The sequence below is a fragment of the Henckelia pumila genome, chromosome 1 (genome assembly GCF_033568475.1).
Source record: "Henckelia pumila isolate YLH828 chromosome 1, ASM3356847v2, whole genome shotgun sequence".
Lineage (NCBI taxonomy): Eukaryota > Viridiplantae > Streptophyta > Magnoliopsida > Lamiales > Gesneriaceae > Henckelia > Henckelia pumila.
The window spans coordinates 45650458-45664621 of NC_133120.1; the positions used below are offsets into that span (position 1 = coordinate 45650458).

At 36.8% G+C, this 14164-nt stretch overlaps 1 protein-coding gene across 1 annotated transcript; it reads left to right on the forward strand.

The window, feature by feature from the left end:
* The first annotated feature begins 10456 nt into the window (after positions 1-10456).
* LOC140886877 (G-type lectin S-receptor-like serine/threonine-protein kinase SD2-5) lies at positions 10457-13368 on the forward strand. The gene has a single exon (XM_073293786.1). The coding sequence runs from the start codon at positions 10691-10693 to the stop codon at positions 13151-13153; it is 2463 nt and encodes an 820-aa protein (XP_073149887.1). The 5' UTR covers positions 10457-10690; the 3' UTR covers positions 13154-13368.
* Positions 13369-14164: the final 796 nt, after the last annotated feature.

A 14164-nucleotide genomic window follows, 5' to 3' on the forward strand; every position in this document is an offset into this window, starting at 1 on the left:
ATCCATCTCCTCTGTCTCATATTCAGCTCGGACTGGGAAAACAAGTATTTCAGGCTCTTGTGGTCAGAAAATATCTCAAATGACTCGCCATACAGGTAATGGCGCCAAGTCTTCAAAGAAAACACGATTGCAGCTAGCTCGAGATCATGGATCGGATAACGAGTCTCGTGAGGCTTTAGCTGCCTTGAAGCATAAGCTATGACGTGCTTCCTCTGCATGAGAATGCATCCAAGACCATGGTGAGAAGCATCGCAGTACACAGAGAAACCTCCAGTACCTGATGGAATAGACAAGATCGGAGCGCTGGTCAATCTCTTCTTCAGCTCAATGAAACTAGCCTCACACTGTTCGGACCAAACAAACGGTGCATTTTTCTAGGTCAACTGAGTAATCGGCTTTGCAATGGAAGAGAATCCCTCGATAAATCGGCGATAATACCCCGCTAAACCCATGAAGCTTCGGATTTCTGGCACTGATGTCGGTCTCTGCCAATTCATAACTGCTTCGATCTTACTGGGGTCCACAGATATTCCATCTCCTGATACAATGTGACCTAGAAAAACCACTCGGTCCAACCAAAACTCGCACTTCGATAGCTTAGCATACAACTGTTCGGCTCGCAAAGTCTGCAACACAATCCTCAAATGCTCGGCATGATCAGAACGGTTCTTAGAATAGATCAGAATGTCGTCGATGAAGATGATGACGAACTCATCTAGATACCGCTGAAAGATGCGATTCATCAGGTCCATAAAAACTGCTGGAGCATTGGTGAAACCAAAAGGCATGACTATGAATTCGAAATGCCCATATCTGGTTCTGAAAGCTGTCTTCGGCACATCCTCGTCGCGAACTCTCAGCTGATGATACCCTGATCGCAGATCTATCTTTGAATACACTGAAGAACCTTGCAGTTGATCAAAAAGATCGTCGATTCTTGGTAGAGGATACTTGTTCTTGACCGTCGCTTGATTCAACTGGCGGTAGTCGATGCAAAGTCACATAGAACCGTCTTTCTTCCTCACAAAAAGCACTGGTGCACCCCAAGGCGATACGCTAGGTCGGATGTATCCTTTGGCAATAAAATCTTCTAACTGTTCCTTCAATTCCTTCAATTCTAATGGAGCCATACGGTAAGGTGCTTTCGAAATAGGCTGAGTACCTGGCGCAAGTTCAATGCTAAATTCGATGTCTCGAATAGGCGGTAAACCAGGAATCTCGTCTGGAAAAACATCAGGAAACTCGCTAACCACCGGTATCTCGGACAACTCAGGGCTAAACTTCTGAATATCCAAAGCATAAATCAAGAATCCCTCTGCTCCTTTTTGAAGTAAACGAGACATGGTTAACACCAAAATCAAAGGAATTTTGGATCGAGAACCCTTACCGAAAAACTTCCAATCATCTGCCATCTCAGGCCTGAAACGAACAACTTTCTGAAAGCAATCTACTGTCGCCCTATACTTGGTCAAAGCATCAATCCCGACGATACAGTCAAAATCAGATAATCCAAGAACGATGCAGTCAATCTCAATCGAATTCCCTTCGGATTCTAACACACAGTTACGGACCAATCTCACCGAAACAGTCTCTCCACCCAAAGGTGAAGTAATAGAAACAATATCAGATAAAGGCTCAACAATTAAATCATGCATCACAACAAATATTTCAGAGATGAAACAGTGGGAAGCACCCGTATCAATCAAAACAAGCGCAGGATAACCAAAGATCGAACAGTTACCTGCTATCACGTCATTCGGAGCTGCATTGGCTTGTTCCTCTGTCAAGGCAAACACCCTCGCCTGCTGTCGTGGAGGTTGGTTCTGGTTCTGATTATCTCCCTTATGATTATGTTGCTGAGGCGGAAAAGAATGGACTGTAGAAGTTGATCTCTCGGGCTGAGCTGGCGGTCGTGAAGAACTGCCGCTCTGAGCTCTATCGGATCCTCGCTGAGGACAGACTCTAGCAAAATGACCCGGCTGCTGGCAGATGTTGCAACTACCAAACACGCCTCGACACTGATCACTCGGGTAATGTCCTCCACACTTGCTGCATGAAGCTCCATAAAACCCAGAATTCTGTCCAAAACTGAACTGTCTAGAGCCACTGGAACTCGATGAACTGTTACCAGACTTCTTAAAATTCTTTCCCTTCGGCCGATACTGATCTCGCCTGTTTCTGCCACTGTTGCCTCCCTCAAACCTCTGAGACTGATTCGACTATTGAGATGGTTGGTATTGATACTGAGCCTGTTGAGGCTGAAACTGAACAGGCTGGTCCTGAAAAGATCTCTGCTGCTGCTGAGGAGCTACCTGATTACCTCGTTGCATCAAGAATCCGGCTTCGGCTCCCTTTTCTTGATCCATAGCATCAGCGAAGTTGTTGGGTCTTCCGGTATTGACCAAGGTAAATATCTCAGGGTTCAATCCATTGATGAAATGGTCGGCCTTGGCTTCCTCGTTATCTGCAACGTGAGGTGCAAACCTCAAGAGACTGTCAAATTTGCTCACATAGTCCTCAATGCTCAAGTTCCCTTGTTTCAGGTTCGCAAATTCGGCACCTTTTTCCTTTCGATAAGAGACAGGAAAGAAACGCTTGAAGAACTCAGTCTTGAACAAGCTCCAAGTGATGGCGGTGCCTCGGTTCTCATTCGCTCTCTTGGTTATGGTCCACCAATTCTTAGCAACACCCTGCAACTGATGACTGACTAACCTGATCCTGCGGTCATCGGTATAGTCGAGGGAATCGAAGAGCTCATCCATTTCATCTAGCCAACTTTCACAAGCAACGGAGTTCTCGGTACCCGTTAAAGTAGGCGGTCGAAAAGATCGGAATCTCTTTAGAAGAGTTTCCATCGGGGTCGCGGTTGCATCAAACTGATCCACTCCTGTACTATCCTGATCATTCGGAGGAGTAATAACTGGCGGCGGATTCTCAGTAGAAGAAGGAGTCAAAGGTGGTTGATTCCTTCTCAAAGATCATCGCGGTGCCATCTGATATCAAGGGTTAGGACACAATATATCAGACTTATTCTCAATCTCATAACCTCGGTGTCCAAAACTCTGCTCTGAGTACTCATTAATCTCAACGATATACAATGACAGATATATATCACATAATTCATGCTTTATAAATTAAATCACAACTCATGTAATTCAATTAACTCAAGAATCAATAAAGAATGCTCGCACGTATTTAAAAATAATCATTTAAATAAATCAATCACATGCGAGAGTTCAATTCATGCGGACTCGATCTACCCCGCCCACTCTAGTTCAAATCCAAGAATCTTATTTCTCTGATACCACTTAATGTGAGACCCCGTTTTTAATCTTCTAAACTCGAATAATTAATCATAATCGAACACAATAAGCCGCGGAAAACGAATCAAATTTTTTTTTTTTTTTTAAAGAAGCCTCGCGCCCGCGCGAGGTCATCACCTCGCGCGCGCGCAGGCTACGCGAACAAAGACTCGCAGAGATACTCGCGCGCGCGCGAGAAGGGAGCTCGCGCGCGCGCGGGCAAAAGCTCCCGAGCCTCTAAAACTCCTTGCGCGCGCGCGAGGTGTTGCCTCGCCCACGCGCAGGCAAAATGGGCAGAGGGGTCGAGGAGCCTGCGAACAACCAACAAGAAAATTCTAAACATTCCAAGTTCAAACATAATACAAATCAATATTTAGAACATACCAAATCTAGGTTCTGACCAAAATACAATAACCAGTCGAGTTTCATAAATGAGTTCCACCGACTCAACAAAACTAATACAATTCCAAATAGACTCGACCCTACGACCCGGAGTCTCACTTCTATAAATCTCACCCCCAAGCTAACTAGGACGACTCGGTCCAGCTCCTGATCCTCCTGTTGCCAAGTTACACATATAAAACAAAGACAACAACCGTAATAATCCGGTTAGAAATATAATTTCTAATTAAAAGAGACATGCACTCAATATCAAATAAACACCTCAATCGAAATGTGTCAACATAAATCATAACATCGAAATGATATTGAATGAATGCATGGATTTAAAAGTCAAGATTATCAAGTCAGATAATCATAAAATCGATTGGTACTCGGTTGGGATCCCAGGGTCAAGTCTTCACGACAACTCACCGACGCACCCTTTCGGGGTGGAAGTCGATCAACTCGATCCCCTAAACTTCAGAGCAACTATAAGAAGTATTCTGGCAATTGGAAAAACTCGAAATCCAAAGCCACTTCAATATAGCTCTCTAAAACGTCTCATTTCAAAACGAATCGAAAGTCGGCTCAATATGAATGCAAGTGCATTAATAACTAAATCAAGTTCACGCAAGCAAATAAACAAGCGGTATGTGATTTTTGGGAACTCGAGAATAAGTCGATCTCGAGTATTCGTTCCCATTCATTTCAATGTCGACTTTTACCTTTTTATCGAAGCTTCAATCAACCCTGTCAAACAAGAGACAACTCGATTCAAACTCTAAACAATTCGAAACTCAAAGTCGATAAATCAAACAATCTATACCGTCTTCCAACTCTTTGATTGGTAACCGATCTCCAAGTCCTCCAATTTCAATCTCTAATCAACTGTCAAAACATCGAGACACGGATTCGATATCAACTCGGAGTTCAAACTCAATCAAATTCGATATACAAATCAAACCGAACCAAAACCGATAACTCAAACTCAATTTCGACGGCATAACGGCTATAAACTAACTATCCGGAAAATACAAACCATCCAACAACATCACAATAACTCAATCATCATCACAATCCATCAAAACAACTCAAATCCAACCTCAATCAAAATCACTATTTTCGAAAATATGCCTCTAAAATCATATAAAATCAAAACTTCGTTCTTTTTCCAAACCGACTTCGAATACACGATCTATACTAGCTCAAGAACGACATACTCCAATATTATCAAATTCTGACAACTCAACAAAATCGAAGTTCAAGAGATCGAAGCAAAACTTACGTCTAAACGAAGCCCTCGTTGTGGTGATCATGAATCTCAACTCGGAAATGAAATCTAACGGTCGGATCGAGCGAATCGAGCGGAGAGAAAGCTTGAAGAAACGATTTGGCTATGGCTTCTTCAGTACGTACGAAATGGGAGGAAGGAGAAGAAAGGAGAGGAATGGGTCAAGGTGATGTGAAAGCCAACTTGCATGAGATAATATATTAAATCCAATATTTGCATTTCAGTCCTTTATTTCTCCAATCTTGCAAAGTAACCCCCTGCTAAATAACAAAACAATCCTCAATCACTGAAAACCCTGATTATCTCGATTAAACTCAATTATAATAAAATCGGGGCATTACAATCCTTAAATAATTTAATGTTTCGAAAAACTCATTCTTGAATTTTTCTACGAAATTTGTTTTCTCAAAAATTTGTTTTTGTGGTCGTAGATTGACCATTTTTCTTTCTCTTTTTTCCAGGGCGTTTTTGAACGTCCTTTATTTTTTTTTTCATTTTTCTCGTTGCTGGCTTTAACCACCAGTTCTTTTTTATTTCCTTTTTCTTTTTCTTTGTTGTCAGTGCTGGCTGTGACCTCTGACTGTTTTTCATTCATCTCGATTATTTTATCAAATGGAATTGTTATCTTGATTGGTGTTCTTGGTGAGGATGATGACGACGAGGTTGCCATCTTATCTTCTGCCCTTTGAATTTTTCTGGTTAAATTCTTCTCCTTTTGTTGAAGAATTTGGATTTCATCCTGTAAGTCAATCAGTTGTTATTTCAATTGACTTAATTGCTCCATCTTAAATATATCCTGCACAAGGAAACATATTTATACATATATAAAATGGTTAGTAACTTAACTCTTTTCGCGAGTAATTCAGATAGTTTTATTATGCGTATCATTGTATTTATGGATCCTTTTACAAGAATTAATATTGATTATTTTACTCATAAAGTAATTCATGTTTCTGAATATGAATCTCTTTTCATCAATTCATATTTCCCATGCTTTCTAAGGCATGTTCGGATGACTTAAGGCCATTGAATAATTCATGTTTTTGAATATAAATCTCATCAATTTATATTCTCCATACTTTCTAATGTATGTTCGGATGACTCGAAGTCATTTTCTGGATCACTTAGGATCTCTTTTATTATTTCGTTACTACAGATAGTATAATTTGGATGAAGTTATCTGGTTAATGCATCCGGTAATGAACTGTATGTCCCTTTGACATGCTGAATCTCAAATTGATAATAGTTTAATTTCAATTGTCATCTGATTAATCGTGCTGCATTTCTTCCTGTATTTCTTAATATTTTTCTTGATTTGAAATATGTTAAATTCATATTATCAGTTCTTGCTAAAAATGGCTTAGAGATAAGATAAATTTCATAAGTCCTAATTGTAAAAATTAAAGCTAACAATATCTTTTCATTTGAATGATAATTTAGTTGTGCACCTTGAAAGGTTCTTGACATACAATTATATAAATCTTCATTATTTTTTGTAGCTGTTTTAGTAAGTTCTTCTAAATTTTTTTCTCCTGTGTATGATTTTAAACACACTCCTCGGTATTCGTCTGATGCATCTGTTTCAATTATTATTATATCTTTATTTGATGAGAAATATAATTCAGGATGATTGCTAATTATTTTCTTTTTAATTGTATCTATGTAATTAGTATCTTCTTTCGACTATTTTCACTTATAGTCTTGTTTAAGTTTTGCCTGTAGAAGTTTTCTTATTTTTGCTAATTTCTTAATGTAATTTCCAGAGTATGTCAATAATTCTAGAAATCTTCTTAATTGATCTTTATCCTTTATTTCACTAGGAAAATCATGGATTTTCTTAAGTATATATTGTTGTAAACAATGTTTCTTGTCTTTAATTTGTAATCCTATATAATTTATTTTTGTTTTAAACACTTGTGCTTTATTTTTCAGAAATTATAATTTCATCTTTATGACAAATATCTAATAATGTCATGAGGTCTTTATAATGTTTATCTAATATTTTGAATAAATTAATATATCATCTATATAGACACAACAAAAATCTATATATGGTTTAAATGATTCATCCATATATATTTGAAAAATATTTGGTGCTTGTTTAAGTCCGAAAGGTAATACCGTTCATTGATATTGTCCTTTTGGACAACTGAATGCTGTAAGTAATTGTATTTGTGGATCTAGCTGTATTTTCCAAAATTCTGATTTACAATCTAAACTGGAGAAATATTTCATTCCTCATATATAAGATAGTAAATCATTTTTGTTTGAGATGTAATATACATCCATAATTGTTGCATTATTCATTTTTCGATAATCAATTACCATTCTAGTCTTGTCAGTATCCTTTTTGCTGACATAAAAGGCTGGTGAAAAGTGTGAACTCTTGCTTGGAATGATTATTCTGAGTTTGAGTAATCCTTTGACATCTTTCTCAATATTTTTACATCATCCATGTTGCATGTTCTTGGTGCTTCACGGATTGTGATATTAGAGTCTTTAAGTTTTATTGAAGCGATAATTTTTTTTTTCTAAGGATTTTCAGAACAAATATAATGAAATTTTTTCATGATCTCCTTTTCAGGATGAATTGTTAAAATATTTTCTATTTTTAATTCTATTGGTTTATATTTCGTTTATGAAAATTCTTTGTAAATCCTTCGTTTCCTACACGAAATGTTGTTCGTATTTTAGGAATATAAATCATTGATGATTCTTTGTTTAAAGTTATGTGATTTTCAAATTGCGTAAATGAAAGATATTTTCTTAAAAATTTATTCCCTATTATAATAATCATTCCTGATTCTATTTGATAGTATATAATTGGTATTACAAATTTTGTTTCCTCAATTTCTATTTTTAATTTTTCTGCTACTGTATCAAGCATAATAATATTCGAACTTTTAATTATTTATCGTATTTCTTCCAATAATGATTTGGGAGTATATGTTTACTTGCTAAACACATACTTGCTCCTGTGTCAGCATAAACATGTACAATGTTTTTATAACCGGACCGGTGATCGAACCGATTTACCTGGAAAAAATGGTCCAACCGGTCGGACCGTTTTAACCGGGCGGTCGAACCGGAAAACCGTTTATATAATTTAATATAATAAATAATATATTTTAAATTTTAAAAACTCAAAAGTTATATAAATAGACAAAAAAATATATATTTAACATATTTTGAAAACTAAATAAACATTTAAATATATTCAAAATAACAATTATAATTATAAATTATTTAAATAATAAATTATTTAATTTTTAAAAAACAATAATTATTAAAATAATTTTTTAAATAAAGTAAAAATTCTAAATAATAATGTATATATATATATAAATAATAAATTTAAAGTTTTAAAAATAAAAAATTTTAAAAAATAAATAAATAAATTCGGAAAACCGATTCAACCGGTTGAACCGATTTTCCGATTCTTGACCGGTCCAACCGGTTTTTGACCGGTTTTGACCGGTTGGACCGGTTTTCCGGTTTTTGGAATTGGTACGGACCGGAGGTTCGACCGGTTCCCGGTCGAACCGGTCGAACCGGCCGGTCCGGTCCGGTCCCAAAAACATTGAACATGTATATGATATGATTTATGCTCTTTTATTTTTATTTGAATTTTTATATAAATACTATTCGAATTAGTTTTATTTTTTATTTCCATTCCTCTCACCTCTTTTTTTTCTCTTTTTTTTAATTTTTATATGAAAACGTCCTATTTGCAATTGTTGGGAAGTTTACCCCATTTACCTAATTTGGAAAGTTTAAATTGGTATTTGAAAAAAGGAGGGTTGGTTTTTGAAATTGGAATCGAAGAAAATACCAAAAAAATTATAATAAATAAAATTTATTAAAAAGGTCAACAAACATAAATTAAAATGCACGCCTTCAATTGATAAAATTTTTAAAAAATCCACGTTAAGATACGAAACGAAGAAATAGACAAGACCATCGTCTTTTGCACATTTTTCTCAACAAGTATTTAATATTAATTTTATTTATTTTTATTTTTATTAAACAAAAATAGAGGAGCAATTTGAATTTGTGATCTGGATCATATTCATGGCCCACGTGAGTAGTTTTGGCACCCAATATTAGAAAAGCTAGCTTATTTGCATAATCAGTTTTGGCACCCAATATTAGAAAAGCTAGCTTATTTGCATCATCCGTTATATGTGACGAAAAATTTGATTTTTTTTATTAAAATGAATTTTGAAAAAAAATCTAATAAATTTATGAGAACAAAAAATGAATGTTTTTTGAGTTAAATATTAGTCTTAAGTTTATGAGTAGTAGTTAAAAAATCATGAATTATATATTTATATTAGTTATTTTCCACCATTTTTTTTAAATAATTTGAAATTGAAATTAAGGTCATACCAAAAGACCAAATTGATTTCTTTAAAACCCTCACACTTAATGTAATAAAAATAAATAAGAAATTATAGTTAAAATAGTATTTGATTTGATTGATAGATTATGGTTTATTTGATTTGATTGATTAAATTTTATATAAAAATGTTAAATGACTATTTTGTCCTTTTAACAATAAATAAAATAAAAATTATATTATTTATAAAGGTTAATATAGTAATTAATGATTTGATTGATGTAAAATAAATAGTTAATATATAGATAAATAATATGATGAGAAGAACGTGGGATGTGATGAGATGAGTTATACATATATTAGTAATATGGTGAACAGAACGGTGCCTTAATGAATAGGTATAGATAAATATGTATAGTTTGTAAATAATAATAATAATAATAATAATAATAATAATAAATGGATTAAAAGATGGAATGAATCGGCAGCTAGGCTTAGGGGAGTATGATGATAACTCCTCCACACGTTGGGAGCAAATCCCAAAATGAGTTTTGGGAGTTATACGCTTTTTCTTCCACAAATATATTATGGCTCCGTTTAGATTTGGTAGACATTTTTAAAAAAAGCACTTTTTAAGCTATAATTTTTGGCTTTTGAAAAAACTCTAATTTTGACTCAAAAAAGTGCTTATTTAAACACTTTTTTGATCAACCAAACACTTTATTAAATGAAAAACACTTAAAAAAGTGCTCTTTTGGCCCAGCTTTTGAAACCAAACGGGCCCTATATATCTATCTACGATCTCTTTATATTATACTTGAGAGGTTGATAATAACTATATTTGATATGTTGGTGCCTTACATTTCAAATTTAAAAACTATGAATTTATGTTTTTTTTTTTTGGAGAACATAGACAATATTATATCATAAATTTTATTTTTATGTTTATAACATAACAAAATCAATTTTTTTTTGTGACATAGAAACCCGCAATCGTTATCTTTAGTGCGCATTGGATAAACTCCAGACTAACGCAATAACATGCAAACCACGTTAGTTAGGTAAACCAAACTAAACAAACCATGTATAACAAGCTAGTTCAAACGTTGATACAAGGAATAAAACTCCTGACCTCTTTGATTTTTCCGGTCTGAGATGAGATCTCTCCGACGAAAAAGAGTCAGAGCAAGCAAGCAAGCGGGTATATCCTCTCCTCCATTACTATTTCTTATTTAATTCTCCATAACTACCACTGTCTCTCTCTCTCCTCATTAATCAATGCTTCTTCCTCCTCAAATTTCATCTTCTTTGACTTCCCAGTCCACCTCCATCTGAATCGTCGGCTTTCTTGATTTTCTTTTTTGGATCTGATCGTTCATGGGTGGTGCGAGGAGGTTTCTCTATCCTAACCCAATAATTTGTTTTTTGATTCTGTTTCTCGTCGAAACTTGTCGTGCTAGCGTTCAAAACTTTGGGAAACTCAGCCCTGGCTTCAACGGCTCTTATATGTACTGGATAGACAATGATGGCTTGTTCCTCGTATCCAACGACTCCAATTTTGCCTTCGGATTCACCACCACCCAAGATCCCACACTGTTTCTTCTGGTTGTCATGCACAAAAGCAGCTCCACTATAGTTTGGACTGCCAACAGAGGCTCCCCTGTTCAGAATTCAGATGACTTTGTATTTGATGACACCGGAAATGCTTACTTACAGAGCGGGGGATCCGTGATTTGGTCCACCGGCACTGCTGATAAAGGAGTGTCCTCCATCCATTTACTAGATTCTGGGAATCTCGTCTTCATTGGAAATGATGGGGCTCTTGTTTGGCAAACTTTTACCCACCCCACTGACACCCTTCTGTCCAATCAAGACTTCTCCGCAGGAATGAAACTTGTTAGTGATCCTGGCTTCAATAACTTGACCTATTCTCTCGAGATTAAATCTGGGGATATGTTTCTTTCCGCAGGTTTCAGTCCTCCGCAGCCTTACTGGACTATGGGAAGCGACAGCCGAAGAACCATCAATCGAGATGGTAGTAATGTCACTTCTGCGATTCTCACTGCTAATTCATGGAAATTTTATGATCCAGACAAGGTGTTGCTGTGGCAGTTCATATTTTCTGCAGGTAACAATGCCAATGGAACTTGGGTGGCAGTGTTGGGGAATGACAGCTCCATCACTTTCTCCATGCTTCAAGGAAGTTCCACCAATCCTTCCCCTACAAGAATACCTCAACATCAGTGTGGCAGACCTGCAGCTTGTGACCCATATTATATCTGTTATCCTGGCAACGAATGTCAGTGCCCATCGTCCCTCCAGCCATGCCAGTCGGCCACGTTTCCTTCGTGCGATACCTCAACCTCAACCTCAACCCCAACCCATGCAGCAGTGGAGCTTGTAAGTGGCGGTGATGGTCTCAGTTATTTCGCTCTCGGATTTGTTCAACCATTTTCAAAAACCACTCTTTCTGGGTGCAAAGATTCCTGCCTCGCAAATTGTACTTGTGGTGCTTTGTTCTTTGAGAGCAGCTCGGGAAGTTGTTTTCTTTTCGACCAAATAGGAAGCATGGACGCATCCACAAATGGGGCTGGCTTTACTTCCTACATCAAAATTTCTACTAGTGGAGACAGAGGCCGAGATAACGGACGCAGTGGTAATAAACGCTTCCCTATCGTCATTATCGTCGTAATTGTCACGGTCATTATTATATTGGCTATGCTTTTTGCCGGTTACAAGTTCTTCCGTAAGAGCAACAAAGTGCCCGAGTCTCCGAAAGTGAGTTCGGAAGAGGATAACTTCTTGGAAGTTTTGTCGGGGATGCCAATCCGTTTCAGTTACAAGGATCTACAGACTGCGACAAATAGTTTTACTGTGAAACTTGGCCAAGGAGGGTTTGGCTCAGTTTACCGGGGAAATCTCCCCGACGGTGCACAACTAGCAGTGAAGAAATTGGAAGGTATTGGCCAAGGAAAGAAAGAATTTCGAGCTGAGGTTAGCATCATAGGCAGCATACACCACCATCACCTGGTGAGGCTCAAAGGCTTCTGTGCTGAAGGGACCCACCGGCTATTGGTATACGAGTACATGGCAAATGGCTCTTTAGAAAAATGGCTTTTCAGGAAAGACAAAGGAGAATTCTTGTTGGACTGGGATACTAGATACAATATTGCATTGGGTACTGCCAAGGGCCTGGCTTATCTCCACGAAGACTGTGATCTAAAGATAGTTCACTGTGACATAAAACCTGAAAACGTGCTTCTTGACGATCACTTTATGGCTAAGGTTTCAGATTTTGGGCTGGCTAAGCTGATGACTAGAGAACAAAGCCATGTTTTTACCACATTAAGAGGCACTAGAGGCTATCTTGCACCAGAATGGATTACAAACTATGCTATATCAGAGAAGAGTGACGTTTATAGCTATGGTATGGTGTTACTTGAGTTAATCGGAGGGAGAAAAAACTACGATCAAGCAGAAGGCTCCGAAAAATCCCACTTTCCTAGTTATGCTTTTAGAATGTTGGAAGAAGGGAAACAGAAGGATATTATTGATGCTAAACTGAAGATAGGCGAAGAGGATGAAAGGGTTGACATAGCAATAAAAGTTGCTTTGTGGTGCATTCAGGATGATATGTACCTTCGACCGCCAATGACAAAAGTAGTCCAAATGCTTGAAGGACTTAGCCCTGTCCCATTGCCGCCAACAGCTTCTCAAATGGGCTCTCGTCTTTACTCGAGCTTCTTCAAGTCCATAAGCGAGGAAGGCACTTCATCGGGTCCATCAGATTGTAACAGTGAGGCGTATCTTTCTGCTGTTCGGCTTTCTGGTCCAAGATAACAGCCACGGGAGACGGATGATTGATTCTAACCAAATTTCAGGCCTGTGCAGACGAGTGAATCATACCCGCCGTGGTGTGTATTTGTGATTTTTCTTGTTTGTGAATATTTGAAGATTGAAAGCACAAATTTTGTGACATGATTGATTATGAAGCTATCTAGAAATTATATTTGCAATTGTATTCCGATGTTTAAATGATTGTTATCAATGGCTTATTTCTGCATTAATCTAAGAACTTGGAATGAAGTCTTTTAACATTGTTTTGATATTGTTGTGGTGCTGATACACTCGATAAATTTTTGTGCGTGTTTGTGCTGCAATGTGTGAGTAGGTGATTTCTTACAGTTTCAGAAGCCCAAGAGTGGGCAGTTAATCTGTATTATTAATTTCTACTACCAACCCCATATCATTGCTAATAGCACAAAATAAATATATTTATATAGTTGTTTATTTGTCAGTCATGACTCATAGTCAGATGGCAAACAAAAGGAGGACCGAGTCAATTTTGTTGTAAACGGTGGTTGTGATTGGTTTGGGGGTTGGGATTGGGACACCAATCTTGACTTTGTTGGATGCAGCCTACCTTTTTCTTCCCTTTTCGAGTGAAATGTGAACTTTAGTTTGAAACAAAAAGGCTATTGCATTGTTTTATTCATTATTATGAATTGAATAGTTCTTCTATTCTTTGTGGAGAAAGGTTAGGTGTACATCTAGTTTTATATCTTACATTTAGAACCTTGCAATTGAATTACAAAAATATTCTCAACAGGTAAGGTTTTAAATATAAAGTGTAAACCTAAGTCTACATCTAGTAGGCAGTTTCATCTTGTTTTTCTGCATTTTCTATCACACAAGAAATTCCCAATTATTTGAACGAGCATACTTTCTATTTTCAGATTTTGCTATTTAATTTGTTGTACACTATTAAACAAAGAAGATCGACCAAATCAGGGTCATTTTCTCGTAGTTGGTGTGTGTTGAGGTGTGATACATCATACATATTGCTAAAAG